Source organism: Carettochelys insculpta, chromosome 12, assembly GCF_033958435.1.
Source record: "Carettochelys insculpta isolate YL-2023 chromosome 12, ASM3395843v1, whole genome shotgun sequence".
Taxonomy (NCBI): domain Eukaryota; kingdom Metazoa; phylum Chordata; order Testudines; family Carettochelyidae; genus Carettochelys; species Carettochelys insculpta.
In genome coordinates this window covers 25,179,829-25,203,349 of record NC_134148.1, presented here as the reverse complement: position 1 = coordinate 25,203,349, position 23,521 = coordinate 25,179,829, and the positions used below count along the sequence as shown (strand labels likewise).

Here is a 23,521-nt window from a genome sequence, read left to right as displayed (position 1 = left end):
CCACTGAGCATTCAGAGCAACCAATTTTCATCTTCAGTAGCTCTAGAGGCTAAAAAGTGAGGTTATCTTACAATGGCATGCCATGGAGTATGTCATTACACTTACAAAACAGAGCTTGTGATAGATTGTTTGGAAAATAATGAGCAAGTAATTGTTTAAAACAAATTCCGCAAGTCCAATTTGGCCAAACTTTAGAATTTGTCAGCATGAGCAATGTTTAAACTTAACAATAGAAATGTTTCCATTACTTACAAAATTTCCAGTGAGAACTTTTTTGAAATAAAACAGCTCCTTGCAGAGCATGTGTGAAAGAGAAGTGCTAACCTAAAACATATCTAAGACCCTGAGGCTGGGTTAGTGCAGCAGAATTTGAAGTCCAGTAGATGAGTAACTGACCAGAGGCAAAATCAAAACTGAGAAGTCCATTCCTTGTCTCCTAGCTGAGCAACTAGTATAAATAGTGTGCAGGAAAACTGGCCATTTTAAAAGTTTTCAGTTATAAAACTCTAAGGCTGTGGCTACACTAGCCCCCGCTTTGCGAAAGGGGTATGCTAAAGAGCTACTTCGGCAGATGCTAATGAGGTGCAGCCATGAATTTGCAACACTTCATTAGCATAACGATGGCCACGCGCATTTTGAAAGTGCCGCTTTTTAAACGCACACCGCCAGTATAGACAGGGGCCTTTCGAAAGGACCCCCCGGACTTTGAAAGGCCCTTCTTCCCATTTGGTTTTGGGAACAAGGAGCTTTCAAAGTCTGAATGGTCCTTTCGAAAGGACCCTGTCTACACGGGCGGCGTGCATTTCAATAGCAGCACTTTCAAAACACGCGTGGCTGCCATTATGCTAATGAGGTGCTGTATATGCATGGCAGCGCGTCATTAGCATCTCCCAAAGTGGCTCATTAGCATGCCCCATCAGAAAGGCAGGGGCTAGTGCAGGCACGACCTAAGGTATCTGTCACATGGGAAAATAGATTTGAATATTTACCTTGATAGCCTGCCTCTAAAGAAAGGGCCCTTTTCTTCAAAATTGTGCTCTGGCAGCCCCAGAATGTGTGCCTAAAGCTTCATTTACACTATTAGGTGGGGGTGAGGGTCTTTGCTCATCTAAGCTGTGTCTACACGTGCACGCTACTTCGAAGTAGCGGCAGTAACTTCGAAATAGCGCCCGTCGCGGCTACACGTATCGGGCGCTATTTCGAAGTTAACTTCGACGTTAGGCAGCGAGACGTCGAAGTCACTAACCTCATGAGGGGATCGGAATAGCGCCCTACTTCGACGTTCAACGTCGAAGTAAGGACCGTGTAGACGATCCGCGTCCCGCAACGTCGAAATTGTGGGGTCCTCCATGGCAGCCATCAGCTGGGGGGTTGAGAGACGCTGCCTCTCCAGCCTGTGCGGGGCTCTATGGTCACCGTGTGCAGCAGCCCTTAGCCCAGGGCTTCTGGCTGCTGCTGCTGCAGCGGGGGATTCATGCTGCATGCACAGGGTCTGCAACTCGTTGTCGGCTCTGTGTATCTTGTGCTGTTTAGTGCAAGTGTGTCTGGGAGGGGCCCTTTAAGGGAGCGGCTGGCTGTTGAGTCTGCCCTGTGACCCTGTCTGCAGCTGTGCCTGGCACCCTTATTTCGATGTGTGCTACTGTGGCGTGTAGATGTTCCCTCGCTGCGCCTATTTCGATGTGGTGCTGCGCAACGTCGATGTTGAACATCGACGTTGCCAGCCCTGGAGGACGTGTAGACGTTATTCATCGAAATAGCCTATTTCGATGTTGCCACATCGAAATAGGCTACTTCGATGTAGGCTTCACGTGTAGACGTAGCCCTACACACGCTCTCACTAACTCCCTAGTGCAAATATAAATAGCTGTGTATTTGCAGTAGCACACAGAGCAGCAGGGAAGGTGCAGCTGAGTACGTACCCACTGGTTTCACGCAATGTTATGTATAAGCTATTATGCTCTCCACCTTCCTGCACTGCGGCTCAAATCTTTGCTGACACATAGGCTAGAGCTGTGTCTTCTCAGAAAGTATTATATGGAGTTAAATCTCAGGGCTATTGTACATAAGGCCCTGCAGGTAGGTGTTAATAGATCCCAGGCAGTTTGAGAGCGAGAGCCATACAGTTTCTTTAACCTCTGTAGTTATAAACTTCCCCCTGGTGAGTTCAGGTTGGCTCAGCTGTCAGGGAATTTGTGAAAGCTGCAAGATCCCTTGTCTTTAGTGAAACTTCTCCGCACAGCTACAGAAACAGCTGCAGAACATGCCCAGGAACTGCGATGCCCAGAGCCAGCCCTTCCATAGGATGAGATGGCGTGACCCCCCAGGCCCTGTGCTTTTGGGGGCCTTGTGGCACCTGCCCCAGCTGTCCTATGGACTGAAAAGAGGGAGGGTTACCTGGGTCTTGGGCAAAGGCCAGGGGATTACCATGTGATGAGTAGGGTGGGGAGGCGACCCCCCTGCTGCTGCTACCACTGCCACGTGCAAGCCCCAGCCCTGTGGCTGGGAGAGAGGGTAAGAGGGGAGGGAAGGAGCAAGGGGAGGGGAGAAGCCTGGGGCACCTGGGAGCACTGGTAGGGGTTGCCCCAGGCCCTGCCCCACACCTGGGGCACTGATAGGGAGACTACCCCAAGCCCTGGCCCCCTCTCAGGAGAGTCCTGACCACACCCTACCTCTGGCTGTTTTTTGGACTTTCCTAGTCAAGTTGCTGTGCTCTGCAGAGACAGAATAGTCTGCTAAAATCCATATCTCCTGCCCAGTACTTCTGTCCTTTCTTTGGACTCAGCCCCCCCACTGCTCAATCAAATGCTGCAGTGTAAAATATGTGAGTTAGTTACAGACATGGAGGAGCAGGAATTATCTTTACACTGCACTGGGGGGGGTGGTCATTCCATTTGTACTGATCAATAACAACGAATGCCCCCAACCGGTGGTACTAGGTGCTGTAGAATTTCTACATTCTCATGCAGTGACGTCTCCTTCCCTGCAGATTGTCTCTGGACCTATTTACTCAGACGTCGTGCAGGAAGAGGGATAAGACGCTAGACCTTTTTATATGATTTTTTTTAGGTCTCTCAGAGCCAGATGAAGGCAAGGTCCTGGGGTCAGAGACAACAATGAGTCAGATGAGAGAGGCAAACGAGCTGAACAGTATCCGTGTATTCCCTGCTGAGGCTGGCTAGACTGTCTTTGATGGCAGAAGTTGCAAGACCCTGGAGTGGGAGGAGAACAGAGATCTCTCCTGGGTAGCTGGCAGCCACAATCAGACTGTCTGTGTACAGGTGGCCTCTGACTAGGGAAGAAGAATGTGAAGGAGAAATCCTAAACCTTGCTGAGGCCCCTTTGTGCCCTTTAAAAGAGCCAGGATGGTATCTAGGGGCCTTGATCCTTCTGGACCTGGCTGGGGGGAAGATTCTCTCAGCACAGGAACTGTGGAGGTAATTGTAAGGCTGCTTGCCAAGGACCCCATTAACCCTGGCATGGAGAGTGGGGCTGTGAGAAGAGAGATGTGTCCAGGTTCTGACTGCAGTACCTAGTATTAGGAAGGCGCTGTAACTCAGAGTGGTCCCAAGGCTTGTTTAAGTTACAGCAGAGGCCTCTCCAGCTCTGAGAGCAGGTCAGGATCAGGACAGTGCAGTGATGTCTTAAAGCCACCCTTCTCCTTTCCTCTGCACAGTCTAACAGTTCTGTGCATCATTCTCTTTGAGTGTTTTTGCGTTGCTGCTGGGAACATAAGAACAGCCATACTGGGTCAGACCAAAGGTCCATCTAGCCCTATATCATGTCTTCTGACAGTGGCCAATTGCAGGTGTCCCAGAGGAATGAACAGAACAGGCAATCATCAAGTGATCCCTCCACTATCACGCATTTCCAGCTTCTGACATGAGAGGCTATCTAGGGTACATCATTTCTGCTCATCCTGGCTAATAGCCATTTATGGATTTATCTTCCATGAATTTATCTAGCTCTTTTTTGAATCTTGTTAAAGTCTTGGTCCTCACAACATCCTGTAGCAAGGAGTTCCACAGGTTGAATGAAGAAATACTTCCATTTGTTTTTTTTAAAACCTGCTAACTATTAATTTCATTTGGTGCCACCCTAGTTCTTTTGCTATGGGAACAAGTAAATAAGTTTTCCTTATTTATTTTCTCAATTCCAGTCATAATTTTATAGATCTATATCATATCCCTCCTTAGGCTCCTCTTTTCTAAGTCCCAGTCTTTTTAATATCTCCTCATATGAAAATCATTCCAAACCCCTCATCATTTGTGTTGCCTTTTTATGAACTGTTCCCAATGCCAAGATACCTTTTTTTGAGATGAGGCAACCACATCTGCATGCAGTATTCAAGATGTGGGTGTACCATGGATTTGTATAGAGCTAACAAGATATTCTCTGTCTTCTTCTCTCTCCATTTTTAATGATTCCTAATGGGGTTCCCAGATTGGGAAGACCTACACACACTAGCTCTGCCCAAGCTAGCATGCTGAAGATAGCAAGATGGCAAGGGCTTGGGGTAATCACCTATGTACAATCCCACCCAAACCTCTCAGGTACATACTAAAGCTAGTAGCCCAAGTCCTTTTTACCATGCTGCTGTGGACACACTGGTATATTTAGGTGTCAGTGCACATGTACATCTACCTAAGCTGGGAATTACCTGCTTCTGTGACAGCAGGGATATGCCCTTAGACCAGCAGGGGTTCCCAACTTGGGGTTCGCAGACCCCAGGGAGTCCATAAGGGCATTGCAGGATGACCTTTGAAAAAATAAAAGAATAATAAAAATGATCATAGAAAATAAGTTTTAAATAGATTGCACACTTACAATCAATTATTATTTTTAAATTAAATATATTGCAATAACATTATTAATTGCTGTCCGAAAATCTGTGTTATGGTTTCCTTTTTCACTTAATGAAGCGTACGTAGTGGCTAGAATTGGCTTTGACAGGGGTCTGAGAATGGTCTGGGGGTAGTGATTGGGAGTCCACACTAGTGAAAAAGTTGGTAACCATTGCCTTAGAGGCATATCTTACCCTGAGTCTGTGGAGAAATGAGACCTAGCACTGGAAAAAGAATCTGGAGATCCTCTGCCTTTTGGTGGATCCAGGTCCTGGTTAGCTTAAATCTTCCTGGAATTTGCTGCACTTAGCCTTGGTCTATTCCACAGAAGTTGTGCTATCTTAATTAAAATAGTATTTCTAGTTAGACTGATGCAGATATGCTTATTTCAATCTTAGTGGCTTACTGCAGTGTAGGTTACACCTGTTCCTAACTGATGTAAGCTAAATACAAGACAGATTTATATTGATTACTGCGTCCACGTTCTCTTCTGCACCAATTTAACTAAATCAATTTTACATCACACCTTTAATGAAACTTGGGCAATTTGCATATAGACAAGTCCTTGCTGCTCCTTTACGAAGTGAATGCATCCATGTTGTGAGGATCCATGCTGATGCTGAACTTCATTTTCTACCAGTGCATGGACCCCTCAGTATCAAGGTTAGCGTGTAACCCAGAGGCTTGAATTTGCTCTCAGAAGCTGATGGAATTCACTGCATGCAGTAGAAGGGTAATAGTCCATATGGTGTGTTCCACCAGACTGCCGGGTGTCTTGCATGACTTTAGTTCCACTGATGTTAACAGAAACAGAGATTAAGCCGTGTTAGTCTATACATTATCAAAACAAAAAGCAGTCACGTAGCACAAGTGGGTCTGTCCCACGAAATCTCACCTAATAAACTATTTTGCTAGTCTTTAAAGTGCTACGTGACTGCTTTTTGTTTTGAAGTTAACAGAGTAAGTCATATGCCTTATGCCTGAAAGGACAGGATATGGGTTAGATGTCATCAGTTTCTTGGAGGGTTAGAAACAGGATGATTTATTGTAATATTGACGTAGAATTGAAACCATAAATCTCTTGACCTGTTTAAGAAATGAAAAAGGTCTGATACATTCAAATGATCTTTTATGCTCCTCAAAATGTTGTGAGTTTGTGCTCTAAAACTGTATTTAGATTGCACACTTAAACCAAAAAAAGTAATAATAGTGAGGTTCCCCCACTTGAAATGCTTCTTTTTGGTGCTTATCCTATAAGAATGTAGTGAATGTTGTTCTCCAGGACAAAATGATTTCCCCAGCAGAGATCAGAGTTGTGCTCAAATCAAGTTATTTGGATTCAGAATGCAAACCCTCAGCACTGAAAAAGAATCAGCACTGATTACAATGGGTTTTTAGTTTTTCCCATTATGAAAATAAGGGCCGTGTGCAAAATGTGCATGTCCACTGAATCACCTCGAAGATCCAAGTTCTATGGTTTTAGTTTGTGGCCCCACTCTGTGGAAAGCTAATAATCTTTGTCATTTGTTCATATGAACCAGTTGCCCCCTCTCTGTTGTACTGTAAACATGTATTTTCATTGTTCCACTGTGCCCTTGGGCCAGTTCCCTGTCATATCCTAGCTCACATTCATAAATCAAGCTCATTATTAGAAATTATACTTGGACATTTATGGGAAGAGGGGAAAAGTTTCTGGATCTGGGATTGCTACATTCACTTGTAAACTTGCAAATGGGCAGGCAACGTTGTTAGGGCTAAGGGCATCTGCAGTGGGGTGACTGGGATGGCTGGCTAAATAAGGCTGACTTTGTTTAGATGATTACTTTCTACTGTGTTGACCCACACAATACCTTTTCTGTTAGATGGCATAGGCAGTGCCTGTAAATGCTTTAAAGCAAATCTTCAGCAGCATTCTTATTCCCTTACATCAGCCCACATCTCTTCTTTTATTCTTGCTTGTAGAAACAATAAACAAAGAGGTCTATTGTTATGGTGAGTTCTCTCTAAATTAAAAGGGTGGGGGAAGATAAAACTCTGCAGTAAGTTTTCTTCTAGAGAGCCAATTCCACAGAATAAGTCCCACACAGCTGGGAAGTTGCCTTCTACCCAACAGGGTTGTGGGATGAACTTTCTGTTGCAAAGTTTCCTGGAAATAGACTCCTTCAATCTGGCAGACAGTAGAGCTGCTGAAATTCCAGGATGCAGTAGAACAGTGTGACCTTTCTTGACCTTTTCAGGTTGGCTACTCCTTATCTGAAGTGGAAAAAAAATGCATAGCCTCCTTACATCCATTAGAAAAGGTGAGAGTTAAAACATATCAATGATAATAAGCCTATAGAGTTGATTTTGTTTGTGCTCTGGGAGACTAAGAGAGAATATTTAACCTGGAAGGGTCAGAGGTGTTCAGGGAGTTGGGCACAAAATTTTCTTTGCTTTTGATTGCAATGCAATTTTCAATCTCTCTCAATGCCCAAATTGCCTTTTGTGACCCACCAATTGAGAAAAATGGCAGTAGTGTTTAGAGTGGAATCATATCATTTCATTCTGAATGTGAGAAAAAGGACATTTTCAGGTACTGATTAAGATTTTATGTGTAAAAATATACACATGTCCACAGAATTGCACATTCATTGATTTGCACATGTGGGCTGGACTTCTTAGAGCCTAACTACCATATCTAAATCCACTACTTCAGGTGTATCTGACAAGGCAGGTACACAGCTGGAGGCTGGTTTGATACCAGATAAAAATGTGGTCCTGAAAGAGCAACATAAAATGAACATTCTTCTACGACTCTATTAATACAACAAGTGCTATTTCATCATGGCAAGGGTATATCCAGTTTCTGTTCTCGAATCTATGGTGCAGTGTATATAATAATTATATTCACCCTATTGTATTGTACTGTACCCTAGAAATACTTTTGGATAGAGACAAGATGTTATCCCACTATTTATTTTTCATAAATATCAAAAATAATGTATAACCACATAGGCTGTAAACTTTGTTACTAACTTATGTCATTGTTATATAATTTTCAAGTTAGGTGTGCTTGAAATAAGGAACTTAGAACGATATAATATAATATAATTGAATTAATTAATTAAAACAGGACATACCATGGCTAGCTTAAGGGAACCATTTTATGTTTTGGAAAGGTTGATAAGCACTGGAATGAATTGTGTAGGAAGGTTGTGTAATCTCCATCATTGGAGATTTTCAAGAGTAGGTTAGACAAACACCTCTCAGGGATGTCTAGATGTTGCTTGGTTCTACCATGAGTTCAGGGGGTGGGACAATGACCTCTAGAGATCCCTTCCAGATCTAGTATTCCATCCATAGATACCCAGCAGCTAATATGTGAGATGAGGGAGTAAGTGTTTTATAATGAGCAGCGCAGGTAATGAAACTCCTGAGTAATTACCCTCCTATTGATTTGTTCCCCTTTGCTGAAAATTGCTTGGTTGAATGGGTACTCCCAAGATTTCATTTTCTAGTACAAAATTGGGATCTACTGTTGTCAGTTTTGCTGTTGGTACTCTGGCTAAAGAATCCAATGATTAATCTGTTGCTAGATTGCCTTGTTTTTGATTTTGATGTGTGTGTCCATTGCTATACAACCAGCCTCAGTGTTCTGGTCTAGTACATACTACCTCACATTTCAAGATGGCGCCTGCCCTGAGGGATGGGAGGCTCTGACAGAGGGTGCAGTTGCAAAGTGAGCCCACTCCACAGTCACCTTGCAGTGGGCATTCCTGCCCTGCGTGACTGGTAGGGCTTGGCTGCCTGCTCCAGGTATTGCTGCACGCAGAGTCACAGCCTTACTGAGGGCTGACTCCGACCTGTTAGGGAGTGGCTGGATGGACCAGCCAGATCTAAACAAACGGCACTGCAATCTTGTGCTACAGGGCCCAAGTCACAATGCAGGGAGCTAAGTCAGCTGTGTCACTTCAGCTAGGACTGGGGCAGGGTTGGAATGCAAAGCTGGACAGACCTGCAAAACCCTGAACTGCAGGGAGATAGACTAATAATGCTGTTTAGATAATGTATACAGTATTGGACCAGATGAGTTTTTTTAGTACTATTCTAGAATACAAGATGAATATTTTTTTTTTTACCATTTTAAAGGTTGACTTTGTGGCTAGGAATCTCTGGACGGGGTTCATAGTAATCATTTATTGGCCTTTCTAACTGCACATCCTGCCATGGCTTGCAGGGTTTAGTGCTTATTGTTTCCAAATTAGGTGATGAATATGTCAATTTCTCATTGCTGAGAACATGGAGGTAATCCATTGTTTAGCCTGCTGTAATGCACATGTGCTTGGCTTCCACATTTATCAGTCCAACATTTTCATTCTATGCAGAATAGAACAGCTGATATCTCTTCTTAATCTAGATACACATTAAATTTAATTAATAACTCAAGATTTCCTTTAAAATGAAAGTTCAGTTGAACATTAAAATCATTAATGTTCAAAACCCATCTAGCTGGATCCTGAGCTGGTATACATTGGCCAACTTCCATTGAAACCAATGGTATGTATCCATTCACGCCAACTGAGAACCTGTCCTATTCAAGTATTATACTCAGGTATTGTACTCAACTGAATTACAAGTCATACCTTAAGTATGTGTCTCATCCTGAGGTTCAGGGTTCTACAGTAGATTATTTCTGTGTATATTTACTAGCTCTCCCTAAACTCTGAGATTTTGCTACTCACCCTTTTAGGTTGCCAATGGTTCAGTGCTCAGGGGTATGTTTAATAGTAACAGAGAGATAGCCATGTTAGTCTATATTCTATCAAAAAAAAAGCAGCCCAGTAGCACTTTAAAGACTAACAAAATAATTTATTAGGTGGTGAGCTTTCGCGGGACAAACCCACTTCTTCAGACCACTTCTTCAGGTCTGAAGAAGTGGGTCTGTCCCATGAAAGCTCATGATCTAATAAATTATTTTGTTAGTCTTTAAAGTGCTACTGGACTGCCTTTTTCAGTGGTATGTTTGGTTTTCTCTAGCTTGAAAGCTACCATTGACATTATACTATTCTCCAGGAGGCAATTTATTTGATGGACTGTACTCCATTGGTTCTAATTCTACGTTAGCATTATTGCTGTACAAGTAGCCTTCTCTCTTAACGCAAATGGACCACAACCACTCACTGGACTAGACGCTAAAGACTGGAGCCCACTGGCTGTTATTGATTTTTTCTTTAATTTTATGTTTTTCTTTTTGAAACTGAGCTTTCTCAGAGAATAAAAGCCTGCAGCATGTACGTGTGCATGTGGGTTCACCCACGCACTCTCTCTCTAAGGGAGCCAACTTTCTGAATCGCTTTGTCCCTTTCTGAATAATAAACTCTGACTCTGAGAAAATCAAAATTGAGCTTGCAAGTTTTAATTCACTTTCTGATCTCTCCTGGATGAGACAAAGCCTGTAAAAACAGTTTAAAAAATAATTACCCAGGCAGAGAGAGACAGTGAGAATTTTTGTAACTAGAAATGACAGAATGGACCATCATCTTCACAAGATAATGATTAGTAAGTAATCATATAATCCCTGTGTATGATTAATAAATAATCCCTTTATGAAAAAAATAATATAGGCACAGTACACATGCAGCAGTGAAGTGGCAAATGGTTCCTTGGAATCAGAATAGTGTTTCTTTAGCTGCATGTGCTGATTCCTGGGGCCTGATGTATGTGGTACATAGGGGTATCATAATTAGTGTTCTCTATAAGCTGGGTGCTTGTATGGCTGCTCAGGAGAAAGTCAAATGCTGCCCATGGGCTCTGCCTCGCAAGAGCAGGAAGCAGCTCTGGGCTCCACATGCCGCTGCCACTCCCTCATCCCCTGGCTGGGGGAATAGCAGCACAGTGGTGCTTGGAGAGGCTTTTCCCCCACTGCTCTGATTGGCCAGAATTGCAGCCAGTCAGAGCAGTGGAGGGCTGTGGCTGGCAGAGGTGGACACAGAGCCATGTGATCCCTGGGTGCTCCACAGGTAAGCACCCCACCTTGCATTCCCCTTCCAACCCAGGCTCCCCAACCCCAAGTCTGCTCCTGCTCCCACCTCCCGCCCAGACATGACATCGACAGGACAAAAATCCATGGTATTAAGACACAGGTTAAAAAGATGATTGCTGGTGAAATAACATATAAAAACATATCAAAGCAATTACCTAAGACAAGTAGGGATTTAGAAGGTCAGTGTAATTTATGAAAACTAGAAGGCTAGAGTTCAAATTACTCCTGGAGTATTCTAGGTGGTATAAACAGTCTGGGCCAGAGCTATGTAGCTTTCAGTTTAGCTGCATTTGTGGCAGAGGAAAAGCACAAATAAGTGGGGGAGGGAATCTTCTTTCATTACTTCCATTAAGATGCTCGTGTGAGATCAGTGCTTCTGAGCAGAGGAGGTGATATGCAGTAATGAGGAGACATTGTGGGAAGGAAATTTGTTATTGATTTCCTTTTCTTCTGAAAAATGACATGGGGTTTGAATGGTTTGCAATGAGACATTTATCAATAAGACTCCATTTGTGGCCACCTGGTGAATTCTCAGTCATCACAGCCCATCTAAAAGTCTTCCCACCTAAGCTCAAAATATCCCTTTTTTTCACTTAGGTTTTTTTTTTGACTATGTCATGGTGTCCTTAAAACTGAAACCGTTGGAAAAGCCTCACCAAGCCAACTGTGGTAATTAACATCAAGTCCTATCACCCTTTGAGCCAGCACAGAACAAGCTATGGTCCTCAGGTAGCTGGGGTCAGGAATGCTCTCCTGGCCTGATTTTCATCCTGCCCCCATATAGGAAGTCTGGGCTTTAGAAATCTGGCCCCAAGCACTGTTGCAATTAATATATTTTTAGGATTTTTTGGGGATAGATGAATGATATGAAAAAGCCTGAACAAACGGGTCTCATTTTAGGAGCCAGTTAAAGTACTCACACACAGAAGATGACTATCACATTGGATTGAATTGGCAGTAATCAGGACAAGCAATTAAAGGGGGCTTTGGCTTCCTTGTTCAGCACAGTACAGCTCTGCACTTAGATATCTGCTATGCAATACAAAAAAAAAGGCACTGACACATAGTACATCATAAGTTTATAACATTCTAGGGTGACAGCTCATTTTCCCCTGTGACCCAAACACCAGAGGTCAGCTGGAAATGGAAGCTAAACTCAGTGTCAAATCCTGCAAAAAGCTGAGAACCTCCCACAAGGTACCAGGTACACTTAAGTCCCGGAAAGTCAATGAGAGCAGAGAGAACTCTGCATTTCACAGGATCAGGCCTTTTTATAGCTAAGTTACTCTACTCACATGTGCTATTGCTGTTTACTAAGACAAGGGGATTACATTTGATTTTGGAATGTTTACTGTTTTGAGACTGAGCTGACATTTTGTCATATTCTCAGTATCTAAAAGAGTCCCCAGATGAAAGATTAATAAAGTGAGATGTGCTTGAGCTGAACACCTCTCATTGTAGTAGATTATTTTCTCCATTGTCTCCAAAACATTAAGTGTCAGTGAGAAGTTAATGGCCTTCAGCAAGATACATTATTTTGCCCAGCAACTGTGCCAGCCTGAATCAGGATAATTAAATGCTACATTGCATGTTAAAATTGATAACTGGAATGATTTTAACTCAGAAATAATTTCTCTGTTGAAGTGTGGAAAATAAATACAGCATGCCACTTTGCTATATGAAGCGTGTAATTTATCTCTCTCTGATGTAGCCCTGTAAATGGCTATACCCTTTCTGTCTGCTTTCATAAATGGGAAGTTCCTAAAGAGAATGTTGAAAGTGAGAAAACAAGGGGTTTACCAGGGGAAAGTCCTCTCAGAGAATGAAATATGAAACCTTGAAAGAGGGGGCAAAGAACAGAAGCCAGCTCTGGATTTTCCCTTCCGGCTGTTATTTCCACAAGGCACCATATCAAAACCCAAGAGCCCCACCTTTGAAGAGGAGAGGCTTTGAAATCCAGATTCCAATTTTCCAATTCTCACACCACGTTTTTAAAAAGAGATTGGCTTATCTGACACACAGAGAGCAATTCCTAACTTAAACAGATCTAGCACTACTGGCATTAGCTCTTGCACCATTGATGCCATCACTCCTGGAAAAGGGCTACAAAGTTTCTAGTGTAGATGTTTGAATTTGTCTGTGGTAAGATACAGCAGACGCCCAAACTAGCTATACTGGCCATCCGGTGGGGGAGTGTCACACAGTGAGACCATTTTGGAATCCAGTCGGACACTACAACCGCTCCTGCAAAATGTTCATCATGTACTGTGGACAGTAAAAGCAAACTAAAATAACTGCTAGAAGCCTTAAGTATTGAAGGGCGGAACTGTAACTGTCATTCACCAGTCCCCTGACCGTTCTGTAGCGGATGCTTGTTAAATGGTCAATAGTTTGTGCTGTCTTTTCTAATCTGCAGGGAAGCAATAAGCCGGCTGTGCGAAGCTGTTTCAGGAACAAATGGAGCTATAAAAAAGCGGAAGGTAAATATTACATTAGTGGGTCATGTTTTCCTTTTTATAGCTGCTTTTTATGGGTTAGCTGATTCCCTAGCAGGATTCAGCACACCATGGAATTTATGCAAGTTCAGTTCAATTATGTGTTTTAAACACAGAAGAGTATCTACAAAACATTGTTTAAAACATGAGCAATAATTGGTATTGGGTCCGGGAAACCTAAAAGGTTAGTTCCCTGCCTGACATTTCTGTTCACACCCAGATATTCCATTTCCCAGTGCTTTGCCACAACCAGGTTTTGGTTGAAAAACAAAACAGAGTTTTTGATGGGTTAGAAGATTGAGTTAATTGGGGATTTTCCTTGACCACCTTTAGATTAAAAATTTAAAAACTACCAGAATGAGAGTGGCCGGGATCTCTATCATTCATTGATTCAGTGATGTTGCTCTGCACTATGATAATTGGAAGCTGTAGATTTCTATCAAGAACTGTAGAGTGCTGAAGGAATAACTCTCGCTGACCCCATTCTTGTTATAACCTGGGAAACAAACATATTGGAGAATTTTGTCCCCAGGAAAAGCAGCAGAATTAAATGGATAAATTACCCATTAAGAATTCTTCTCTCAGCTCTATTTTTACAAATATAGCTTTTCAGGTGTTTTTGTTTTTTGAATTTTTTAGTTTATTATGATTAACAGGTAGGAATGTTTCATACAGATATTGAGAAATCTTAGTTATGGCCTATGTTTCTCACTTTAAAAGCCCCATCTGAGCATCATCAACATCTTATCAGCATCTTTCTTTTGTACTGATTCTGGAAAGAGTAACTGCAGGTTATAAAATCTACTTGACCCTGGTACAAAGCTGTGTGTGATACATGAAGTTTACAATATGGTGTTTATGTTTTTTAATAGCCTCCAGTTAAATTTCTGTCTTCTGTGCTTGGCAAAAGTAATCTTCAGTTTTCCGGCATGAATATAAAATTGATCATCTCCATGAGCAGCCTTACTTTGATGAATATTGACACCCAACAGGTAAGATCTTTATAGAGCAGTTATTTTACAAAGTGTCCTTGCACCTCGGTTAATGGCTACATCTACACTACAGCGATCTTTTGAAAGAAGTCCTTCCGGAAGATCTCTTCTGAAAGAACTTCTTTTGCAAGAGTTCAAGAGTTCATCCATACACACAAAAAAGTGGATCAAAAGAGTGAACTGCTTTTTATAAAGAGAGCATCCACTCAGTCTTTCACAAGAGCGGGCCACGGATTGAAAAATCAGGCACTGTGAGGACTGTTCTTTCAGAAAAAAAGGGCCCGTGGAGAATCTACACACATTTTCTTTTGAAAGAAAACGCTCTTCCTGAAACAGGAGTGGAAGAGCGCTTTTTAAAGGCGTGCCACGTTCTTTCGATTTCATTTTGAAAGAATGCTCTTTGTGTGTAGACACTCCGCTGGATATTTCAAAAGAGCCCACTTCTTTTGAAAAATATTGTGAAAGAACTTGCTAGTGTAGACGCAGCCAATATGTTTTCTTCCTCTTTTGAATGCACATAGCTGTGATTTTAGAATGAATAGGTGCTCGAGAGGGAAAGCAAAACTATTGAGGTTTAGTTGTAAGACTTGTAACGGTTAGGCCTCTGAATTTAGAGGGGAAAAAAGATGTGGAGAAATTTGACATTTGTCACAGGTACTTCGTGCTCTTAATAGTCTTTTTCATCTGGAAGCATTCCTAAGCACTTGGCAGAGTCTCTGAGGGTATGTCTGTCCCACAGGCAGATTCAGTTCTGGGGTCTCTGGAGGTTAGTATGGACATCTCTTCAGTTTGAGCTAAAAGCCAGCTGCTTTTCAGTTTAGCCTGTAGAGGACACTCATTCTTTCTCTGTGCAGTGGTCTAGGCACCACTATATGGGACAGTGAACAGCATATAGGTGTGTGGGTTACGTATATTTACTGCAGTTTCGATGCACCGCAATCGATCCACTGGAGTACAATTTTGCCACATCATTGAAGATGTGGAAAAATTAATTTCTCTGGGGTTGGCCATCGACCCTGGTACTCCATACTTTCACGTGGAGTAAGGGACGTTGGTGTGAGCCCAAAGAGCCCTGATCTACACCAGGGATCAAAGTCGATCCTGATACGTCGATTCTAGCTCCGCTAATGGTGTAGCTAGAATTTCGTTTCTGGGATTGACTTTGTTCCCTAATGTACACCAGGCCTGAGTGTATGTGTACACTTCTGCCTGTTCACCTGTCAGGTGCCAAATAGGGCTGCAGTGCAGATTGGAATCTCTTGTCACTTCAAAAAATACATATTTAATAACAATAATGGGTCATATTACTGGGTTGTGTTGGGGACATTTGGCAGCTCCCCTGGAGCACAGCTGCCCTATTTACTTACCTGACTTCCAGGGACTTTCCCCAGCAACCTCTCCTGGAAAGCAGGGCATAGTCTCAGTGAGCCTCAGCTGCCAGAATGGCCTTGAATTTGGGGCCACAGGCAAAACTTAGAGCAGCCCTTAGCCTTGTGCGCAGTTGTCCAAAGGCTGGTTTAAGGGTGTGCTAATGTGTGTTTATTGTCCGTTATTTATCACAAGTGTTTGCTGAGTCTCAAAATGATATGGGGATATACGTCTATGTGGCTGAAACCTGACTTGGAGCTGTGACTTGCTGCCCTTCTTGGACCATAGTAGCAGCTCCTTCCTCTAAGCTGACAGCCTGAAGGGTATTAATCTTTTGTACTGGTTTCAGTTGTGCTAGTATTTTCTGATGTAGGTCTGGGTGTTCTTCTTCACTGAACAGATGGTGTCTGGGAGCTAGGTTCTAACTCCCTGATTTGGTGGCCCAGCTGTGGTTCTCACAGGATGGAGAGCTGCTACCAGGCAGCTCTATGTTGTGTGATTGCCAAAGTGTCTTTGGTAGACCTTGTGAAAGTGAAAGATGAAGCTCCACTCTGCCCCTGACTATCACACACTGCCACCACTCTGAATGCTTCCTGCCTTGGAAGGGTAAAAGGTGCTGGACATGGCTGTGGTGTAGACACACCAGGAGAGTGTTTTTACCCCAGAGGAATTGAATCAAATCCCAGGTAAAAAATCTGGCCCCAAATGTATTTATGCTTTCTCAGTTAAATTGAATTATGGGAATTCAGAGCATTCTCTTGATGGATTCTTAGCTCCTGCTTGTTGGACTTTGGTAAATTGAAAATCCAATGTATCCATTTCCTATTCTTTCATTTCCATACATTCCCCTGTTTGCCTGCCTGCTTAATCAATTGCATTTGTGTCTAATAAAGAACTATATGTTCTATGCTATGAGGTAATGCATGAACCTAAGAAAATAATGATGCCTGATCCAGCTAAAGAGACTTATAGCAAATAAATGAATTGTACTAGTGTAGAGAATGTATATCATCAGACTGCAAACACCGGAGAGTCCTGTTCATGAAACTATTCTTCGATCAGCTGACTTCGTGTGTGCATTTAGGGATAACTGTCAGTGACATTTAACTGACCTAGTTTTGGCTCTTTAATTTAATCATGGATTTGTAAAGCCACCTCACATTGCTCAGTTCTCCTAATATCCAAATTCCCAATATTTAGCTTCTTATTAATTAATTAAAAATCAGCAGCTGAGAAAAATCCCTAATGGCTGTTGGCAATGAAGAAGTCAAAGCATATGCTGCACTCTGTGTGAATTTGACGTTTCTGGGTGTATTCCTGAATTTAAGTTCCTTCATAGGAAAAATGTATGATGCACATGTTACTGGATCAGGTTTTCATGAGCTAGGCCCTATATTTCATTCTCTGTGGGGTTATTAGCTCATATTCTCTATATGTGCAGCATATGGCCATGCCTGACTGGTTGTATTTTTCAGATTATTGCAAACCACCACATGCAGTCCATTTCGTTTGCCTCTGGAGGTGATCCAGTAAGTACAGATTTGTAAGATCTATTTCTGTAAGCATGAGGATTAATTACAAGACTAAAAATACCTGCAATTACTCTATTTCATGCATTCCTATCTCCAGTTAAATTGCACTTATCCAGTACTTAACATCTCTGATTCTTTATACCTAGGCAAGGAAAGTGGTTCAAGCAGAGGACTGTGGTTTTGGATTCTTAGGTGCTGTTCCTGGCTCTGCTGCAGACTTGCTGCATAAGTAGGACACTCAATAGGTCTCCATCTTTTTCGCTGTCTTCCAAATGAGCTCTAAGACAGTCTTGGAGGCCCATGAAGCCAGCAGCCATGGCTTCCCGCTGCTCTGATTTGGGGGATCTAGAAACAGGAATGTTATGAATGTAGAAGCTGCCAGAATGAATCAGATTCGTGGTCTGTCCAGTCCAGTCCAGTCTCTGTGGTCAGCATCAAAGGCGTACAGGAAGGGGCAAAATACCCTATGGTAGGCAGAAGTGGGATAATCTGTGCAGCCTGGGTGGGTGGTGGGGTTGGGATGTTCTTTGAATCCCTAATGTTACAGGTTAGCTTAGGTCCTTAAGCAAAAGAGGGTGTATCTTATTTCTCAAACTTCTTTTAAAATATTTATTGCTATAGCTAGATAACCACCATTCTTCAGTTGCCCAGCTCTGGAGACAGCACAGAAGTAAGGCGGCAATACCGTGACTCCTAAAATAACCTTGTGATCCCCTTGCAATTCCCTTTTGGGTCAGGACCTCCAACTGGAGAAACACTGGTCTCCTGCATGACATCTGTCTGGTATAGGGTAAAAGCATGCAGGAAGGCACCAGATTGAATGGTCTGTGACATGTTTTGCACAGCTGTGAATTTGGTAGGACCCTACTGATAAAGTAGTAGTGGAGGTGTAAGAATAGTGGTGGTGAGGGTGGTAGGGAAATTCTTTGGTTCAAGATGCTTTGTTCTGAAGTTCAAAAACTCATTAGAAATTGGACTTATCCAAAGACCTAAGTCCTAACTTAGGTCTGACTTCATGGAAATTCAAATCCAGATCCAAATGGTGCAGCGGAACCCTACTCTGTTTTTAATTGAAGCACTTTGCTTTTAGATTCACAGCTGTCTGTAGTCCACTCTGAGTTACTTAATTTGTCTGTAACATGCAAATTCTTTGCCTGCTGGAAAGGAACAAAAGAGTGTATGCTGGAGGGTAGTTTTCTGCACATGCTGCCCAAATTCAAATGGAAGAATCCAAGGAATGATGCGAGATCTGATTTAGGAACTGATTTATGGCTTTTTGTTGATTTGTTTAGAAAAGGCTGTGGATCTGAGGATAGGACAGGGTTATTCTGTTTGCTTCACAGTTTAATGGTTAAAACTGGCTTGAGCACATCTTTAGATTATCTGGATAGTGTGTACTATATTGTAGGATTTAGATTTCTAAATACAGTTTTTCTTTATTTTGCATCACCTTTTTCATTTTTGAAAATTTTCAGTGCTCCGTTCAACAAAACAGATATAGAATTCCCATAGTTTTGTTATTTATTTGGTCAGCCCGAAGTCATATTGTACTGTAAAGTCATGAGATCTCAGAGGATAAGCAGAAGTGGGTGTTGGCAGTATTTTGAGGAAGAGCTCTAATGAATACCAGCAGTGGTACTACAGAAGGTGGTGCTGGTGATTCAGTAGCTCACACTCACCCCTCTTAGGCCTGGTCTGCACTTAAAAGTTAAAGCAGCATAGCTACAGTGCTCAGGGAGAAATCCACCCCCCTGAGCTTTGTAGCTAAGCCAGCTCAACCCCTGGTTGTAGATGGTGCTATGGCTTCTCTGACCTAGCTGCTGTTGTTCATGGAGGTGAAGTTCCTAAACCAATTTCATACCCTCTTCCATGGCTGTAGGGAATGTCTACACTGTGGTGCTACTGAAACATAGCGATGGCACTCCAGTGTCAGTAATGCAGGCATGACCTCAATCAGAACTGAAAGAATGGCCCAGCATGTAAGAGGAGCACTCTGCCCCTTAAGCAAGAGCCATTTGTATGAGGTGTCAGATGGAGGTCCAGCTCATATGAGGTCACTATGTAATAGAACTTTGCATAAAAATGTGTGTGAATCCTGGAGTCCAGATGCAACTGAGGGGTATTTAAACCATTTTTACCCTTATAATTTCAACTGGTTATGGTATTCCTCACTTCCTATCCCAGAGTCCAGTCCTACAAGGTGCTTAGCACTATGTAGGAAGGTGTTCATCAGCTTGCAAGATTAGACATCTTAACTGTGTAATGTTGTTATGCACAGTGAAATAGCAGCTGTGCTCTGCTCCAGAGGTGGCTGCATTTCGGGGCTAAGCAAAGTCATTCTTGTACATGTGGAAACTTTGTAAAGATACAACAGAATCATCTGGTATTTTTCTAATTTATTGCTAACTGTGATTGAACATCTAAGTTGTGTTGAAAACGTGCCCCAACATGTTTGCACTTTTAACAATGTGAGAAAGAAATTAAAGAAATGGAGGAACCTGAGTTCACAAAATTTATTTATAAGAACATTTTGGCTTCATTTGCATCCACAACAGTAATTCTGGGTGCTTTTTAACATAAATATGGGCAAGTTATGCTGGTCCCAACATCTACTTTTTTGTGATTCATTGAGCAATATTAAATTATTATTCTTAGGGCATACAAACAGGGGCTTTTATTTCCTGCTACTTGATTGCATCTTCTCTAGAGAGTCATGCCTTTGAACTGCAAATTGCAGACTCCCCACTATTGCCATAAAGATAACAAATTGCATCTTTAATTATTAAGATAATTTTATTCATTACATCATAATTTTACTGTAACACTGAATTATCAGATGGCTCTTTTGCTTATGCACATTCTCTGAATATTTTATTTGTGCTGTGTCTGTCATCATTGGCTGGTTTTGTAATAAAAAATATTTCATTATTAGTTATGCCCATCACCTGAAACACTGAATATTTCAGCCTATCTTCTGATCTGAATGACACCAGTGGTAATGCAGTCTAACGCCACTTGACTTCAGTTGAATTACTGGACAGTTACACAGCGATATTATAGAGACCAAACTTCAGTCCACTGAATTTCATATTTTAGTTCTTCTTTGAGATGATCTTTTAAAACATCTGGATAATGGGCAAAATTCTATTCTGGCCTCTTCAGTAGCTGGCTCACTACTTTATGTTCTGCTTTTGAACTTCCACAGGTAAGGCCAGGTCTAGGCTAGGAGGTAAAATCAATTTTCAATACTCAAAACCAGCTTCAAGAATTGTGTCGCTGGACTCAACTTATCTAAAATCAATTTTTGCTACCATACACACAGCACTCTCCCACTGAATTCCCTTACTCCTCACAACTGCCAGGAGTACCGTGGTCGACTGTGGTGCCATGACAGTTCCCACTAGGCATGTTAAATTGAAGCCAGAGTATTGACAATCAATCTTCCCCTAAATGTAGATGTACCCTAAGTGAGCTAATGAACCTCTATGGAAGCAGAGGGCACTTTGCTTTTCTGGATTGGGTCTCATGTGCTGTTGAACTTTGCATAACAATTGAAGAGGATAGTTTTGTCCATTGACTGATCGTCATTTGAATAATTGCTGCTGCGATAGCCAAATCAAGAATGTAAGACATAATTTGTTTAATACACTAAGAATGTAAAACAAAGAGACTCCTGCATTTATTTCAGAGGGAAAATTTAACACTTTGACAGCCACAACAAATTTCTCTTTCTTTCAATGCACTAGATCAACTATTGTTGCTTTTCCTAAACATCTAAGTAGCTTTTCTGAAGCTGAAGCAAGTGCCTGAATTTATCTTTCTGTGTTTATTTAGTTTTGTTGACAATGGTGCTTTAATGACTCTCTTCAAAGATATTTGTTTTTTGTTCTTTTTAGGATACAACCGACTATGTTGCATATGTAGCAAAAGATCCTGTTAATCAGAGAGGTATGGAGAACAGTTTTCAAATTAAATTGTGTATTTTCTCCTATTTCTTCTGAGCAGTTATGTGAACTTTAATGTGCCCTGTGATTCAGAGCAGCTTGATAGTCCATTCATTTCAGTGCTCTATAACTCCACTATGTGTTCCGTGGGGGCTGATAGTATTATCTGGACTGCAGCTCTAAACATGTTGCTACTCATGCAGGACAATGAGAATCTTCAAGGGTGACTTAACTCTTAGTAACTGCCAAACTCCATGAATGAGAAGACACTTGCATCTTGCCACTCTCTCAGGCTCTAACGCAGGACTGGCAGCTCGGGTAGTGTTTCAGGAACAACCTGTGTATTGGCTGAGAGGAAGGGAGCTTATATTGGCACCATTTCAAACTGAGCTGCTCCAGTTGAAATTTCCAGGAGAGAGAAAAGATTTGGTAATCTTGTCTCGTAATTTATGTTGTTCCCAAAATCCCTTCTTGGAATTATAACCCATGCAATTCAGTTGTATGTGCTTTTATTCACCTAATTCAATGGGTTAGCAACCAAAGTATCAAGAAGAGCCATTTTTTTAAATTCAATGAAAAACTCAATAGTTCAAGAGCCGCGATACATGTGAATACAGGACTGTCCTTATTAAATAACATCAAATCATACTTTTTGTAACCCCAATTTTAAGAACAGTGTGCACACAATGATTTGTAATGTGATACATGTTTGCTGCAGGATATTCACCATTTATCTAAAATAATCAGGGTGTTTTTTTATGTTGCAATTATAGCATCAGGAATCACAAAGAAGTCCCTAAAGCACTGCGTATGGCTCCGGAGCCGCAGGTTGCATACCCCTGACATAGTCTGTTTAAATACCAGCCTTTTGCCTCATCCATGGAGAGCATTGCTACATCCTTTGCACTGCGTAATTGAGAACAGTGAGCAGCAGGTCACATCAGTAAAAGTCTGGAGTCAGCCAGCAACTGATGACTATTGCTAGCAACAGAACCCCTGATGCAGAAAAATAGCCCCATCCTTATGGTGGCATTGCAAAAGGCAGCACTGACTAGCACAACTACACAGGAGCATCTCATAGGCAGCGCAAAAGCCAACAGTGGGACAAGATGTGAGGGAATGGAGTGGTCCAAGTAATTCTCTTTCCTTCTGCAGTGTACTGACTAGCATCTAATTTGCACAATTACCCACTAGCAGGTGGACTGGTAGGACTTGCTTGGGTGTATGTGAGAGTGTGTCCCCTTTGGTGGCTGGCCTACAGAAGACAAAACCCCTAACACCAGCCTAGCTCATTACTCTTTAGTTCAGGATGCAGGAATTTAGCTGAAAGTTCTGGGTATCATCACCACTTATGACAACAATAAACTCTTTCATATCTGCCATTCTATCTGGACTTCTCAGATAACCAGAATTTTCCCCATAAGTAAATGTTCGTTTTGTTTTCCATAAGTATAGTGAAGCCAAATACAAATAAATACAGCAAATACAGTATAAGTTTACAGTTGTTGGTGAAAAAAGTACTGGGCATACTTTTTTGTTTGTTTGTTAATATCAAATCTTGTTTTTCCTTAGTGTTACGCGTCGCTAGGTATACCTCTCTCTTACCTAGAATATTTGAATATCTGGCAACCTCCCAGTCCTGGCTGCCAGATATGAAAGAGTTTACTATACTAAGTCTTTGTGATCAGAGTATGTAGAGCAGTTGACTAGTGAGATGACTCTGTTGTAAAGGAATAGTTTCCAGATCATGTTACACTGTTCTTTATGACCCTCATTTTGTAGCTATGTCATCATTACTATGATGTGAGAAAACAATTAAGACAGTGGATTACCAGACTTCAAAAATCTATTCATTTGCAGTTTCAGTGGCAGTATTAAGCAGTCAGTCAGGGTTGATGTAACATTTTAAAAACCATTGTAAAATCAGTTATAGGCTGCTTGTGATTGTATTGCATTCGTAAATTATGGGAAACAGACTTTAGATTGAGGTTTGAGGATTAGGTCTCAGGTTCGTAGCATCTGAGGAAGACATGAATGGTCTATTGTACTGTGTAGGGTGTACTGCACTAGCCGGAATGATCTTGCAGTGCCATCTAATGACTTGTGAGAGTTGCTGCTTTTGAGACCTCCAGCCAGATTTTTAGTTGACACCAGATTTTAAATCACTAGCACCGAAAATTGGAACCAGATTTTCAAAGATTTCAGTTTCCATATACGCTTCTAAAGAAATTCCAGATTTTAAGAAGACCTCTGTGCCCAGCAAACCCCAAACATGCAGAAGTCTTCAGCAAATCTGACCCCTTATTTTAGTTTAAAAGGAGCCTGAA

At 41.9% G+C, this 23,521-nt stretch overlaps 1 protein-coding gene across 2 annotated transcripts in view; it reads left to right on the top strand.

The window, feature by feature from the left end:
- Positions 1 to 23,521, top strand: part of SHC4 (SHC adaptor protein 4) — a 62,209-nt gene that overhangs the window by 22,001 nt on the left and 16,687 nt on the right. For both annotated transcript variants that reach the window (XM_075006554.1, XM_075006555.1), the window contains exons 3-6: positions 13,280 to 13,343; positions 14,231 to 14,350; positions 17,194 to 17,247; positions 21,147 to 21,198. In XM_075006554.1, coding sequence (XP_074862655.1) covers positions 13,280 to 13,343; positions 14,231 to 14,350; positions 17,194 to 17,247; positions 21,147 to 21,198 — 290 coding nt within the window. The remainder of the gene's footprint in view (positions 1 to 13,279; positions 13,344 to 14,230; positions 14,351 to 17,193; positions 17,248 to 21,146; positions 21,199 to 23,521) is intronic.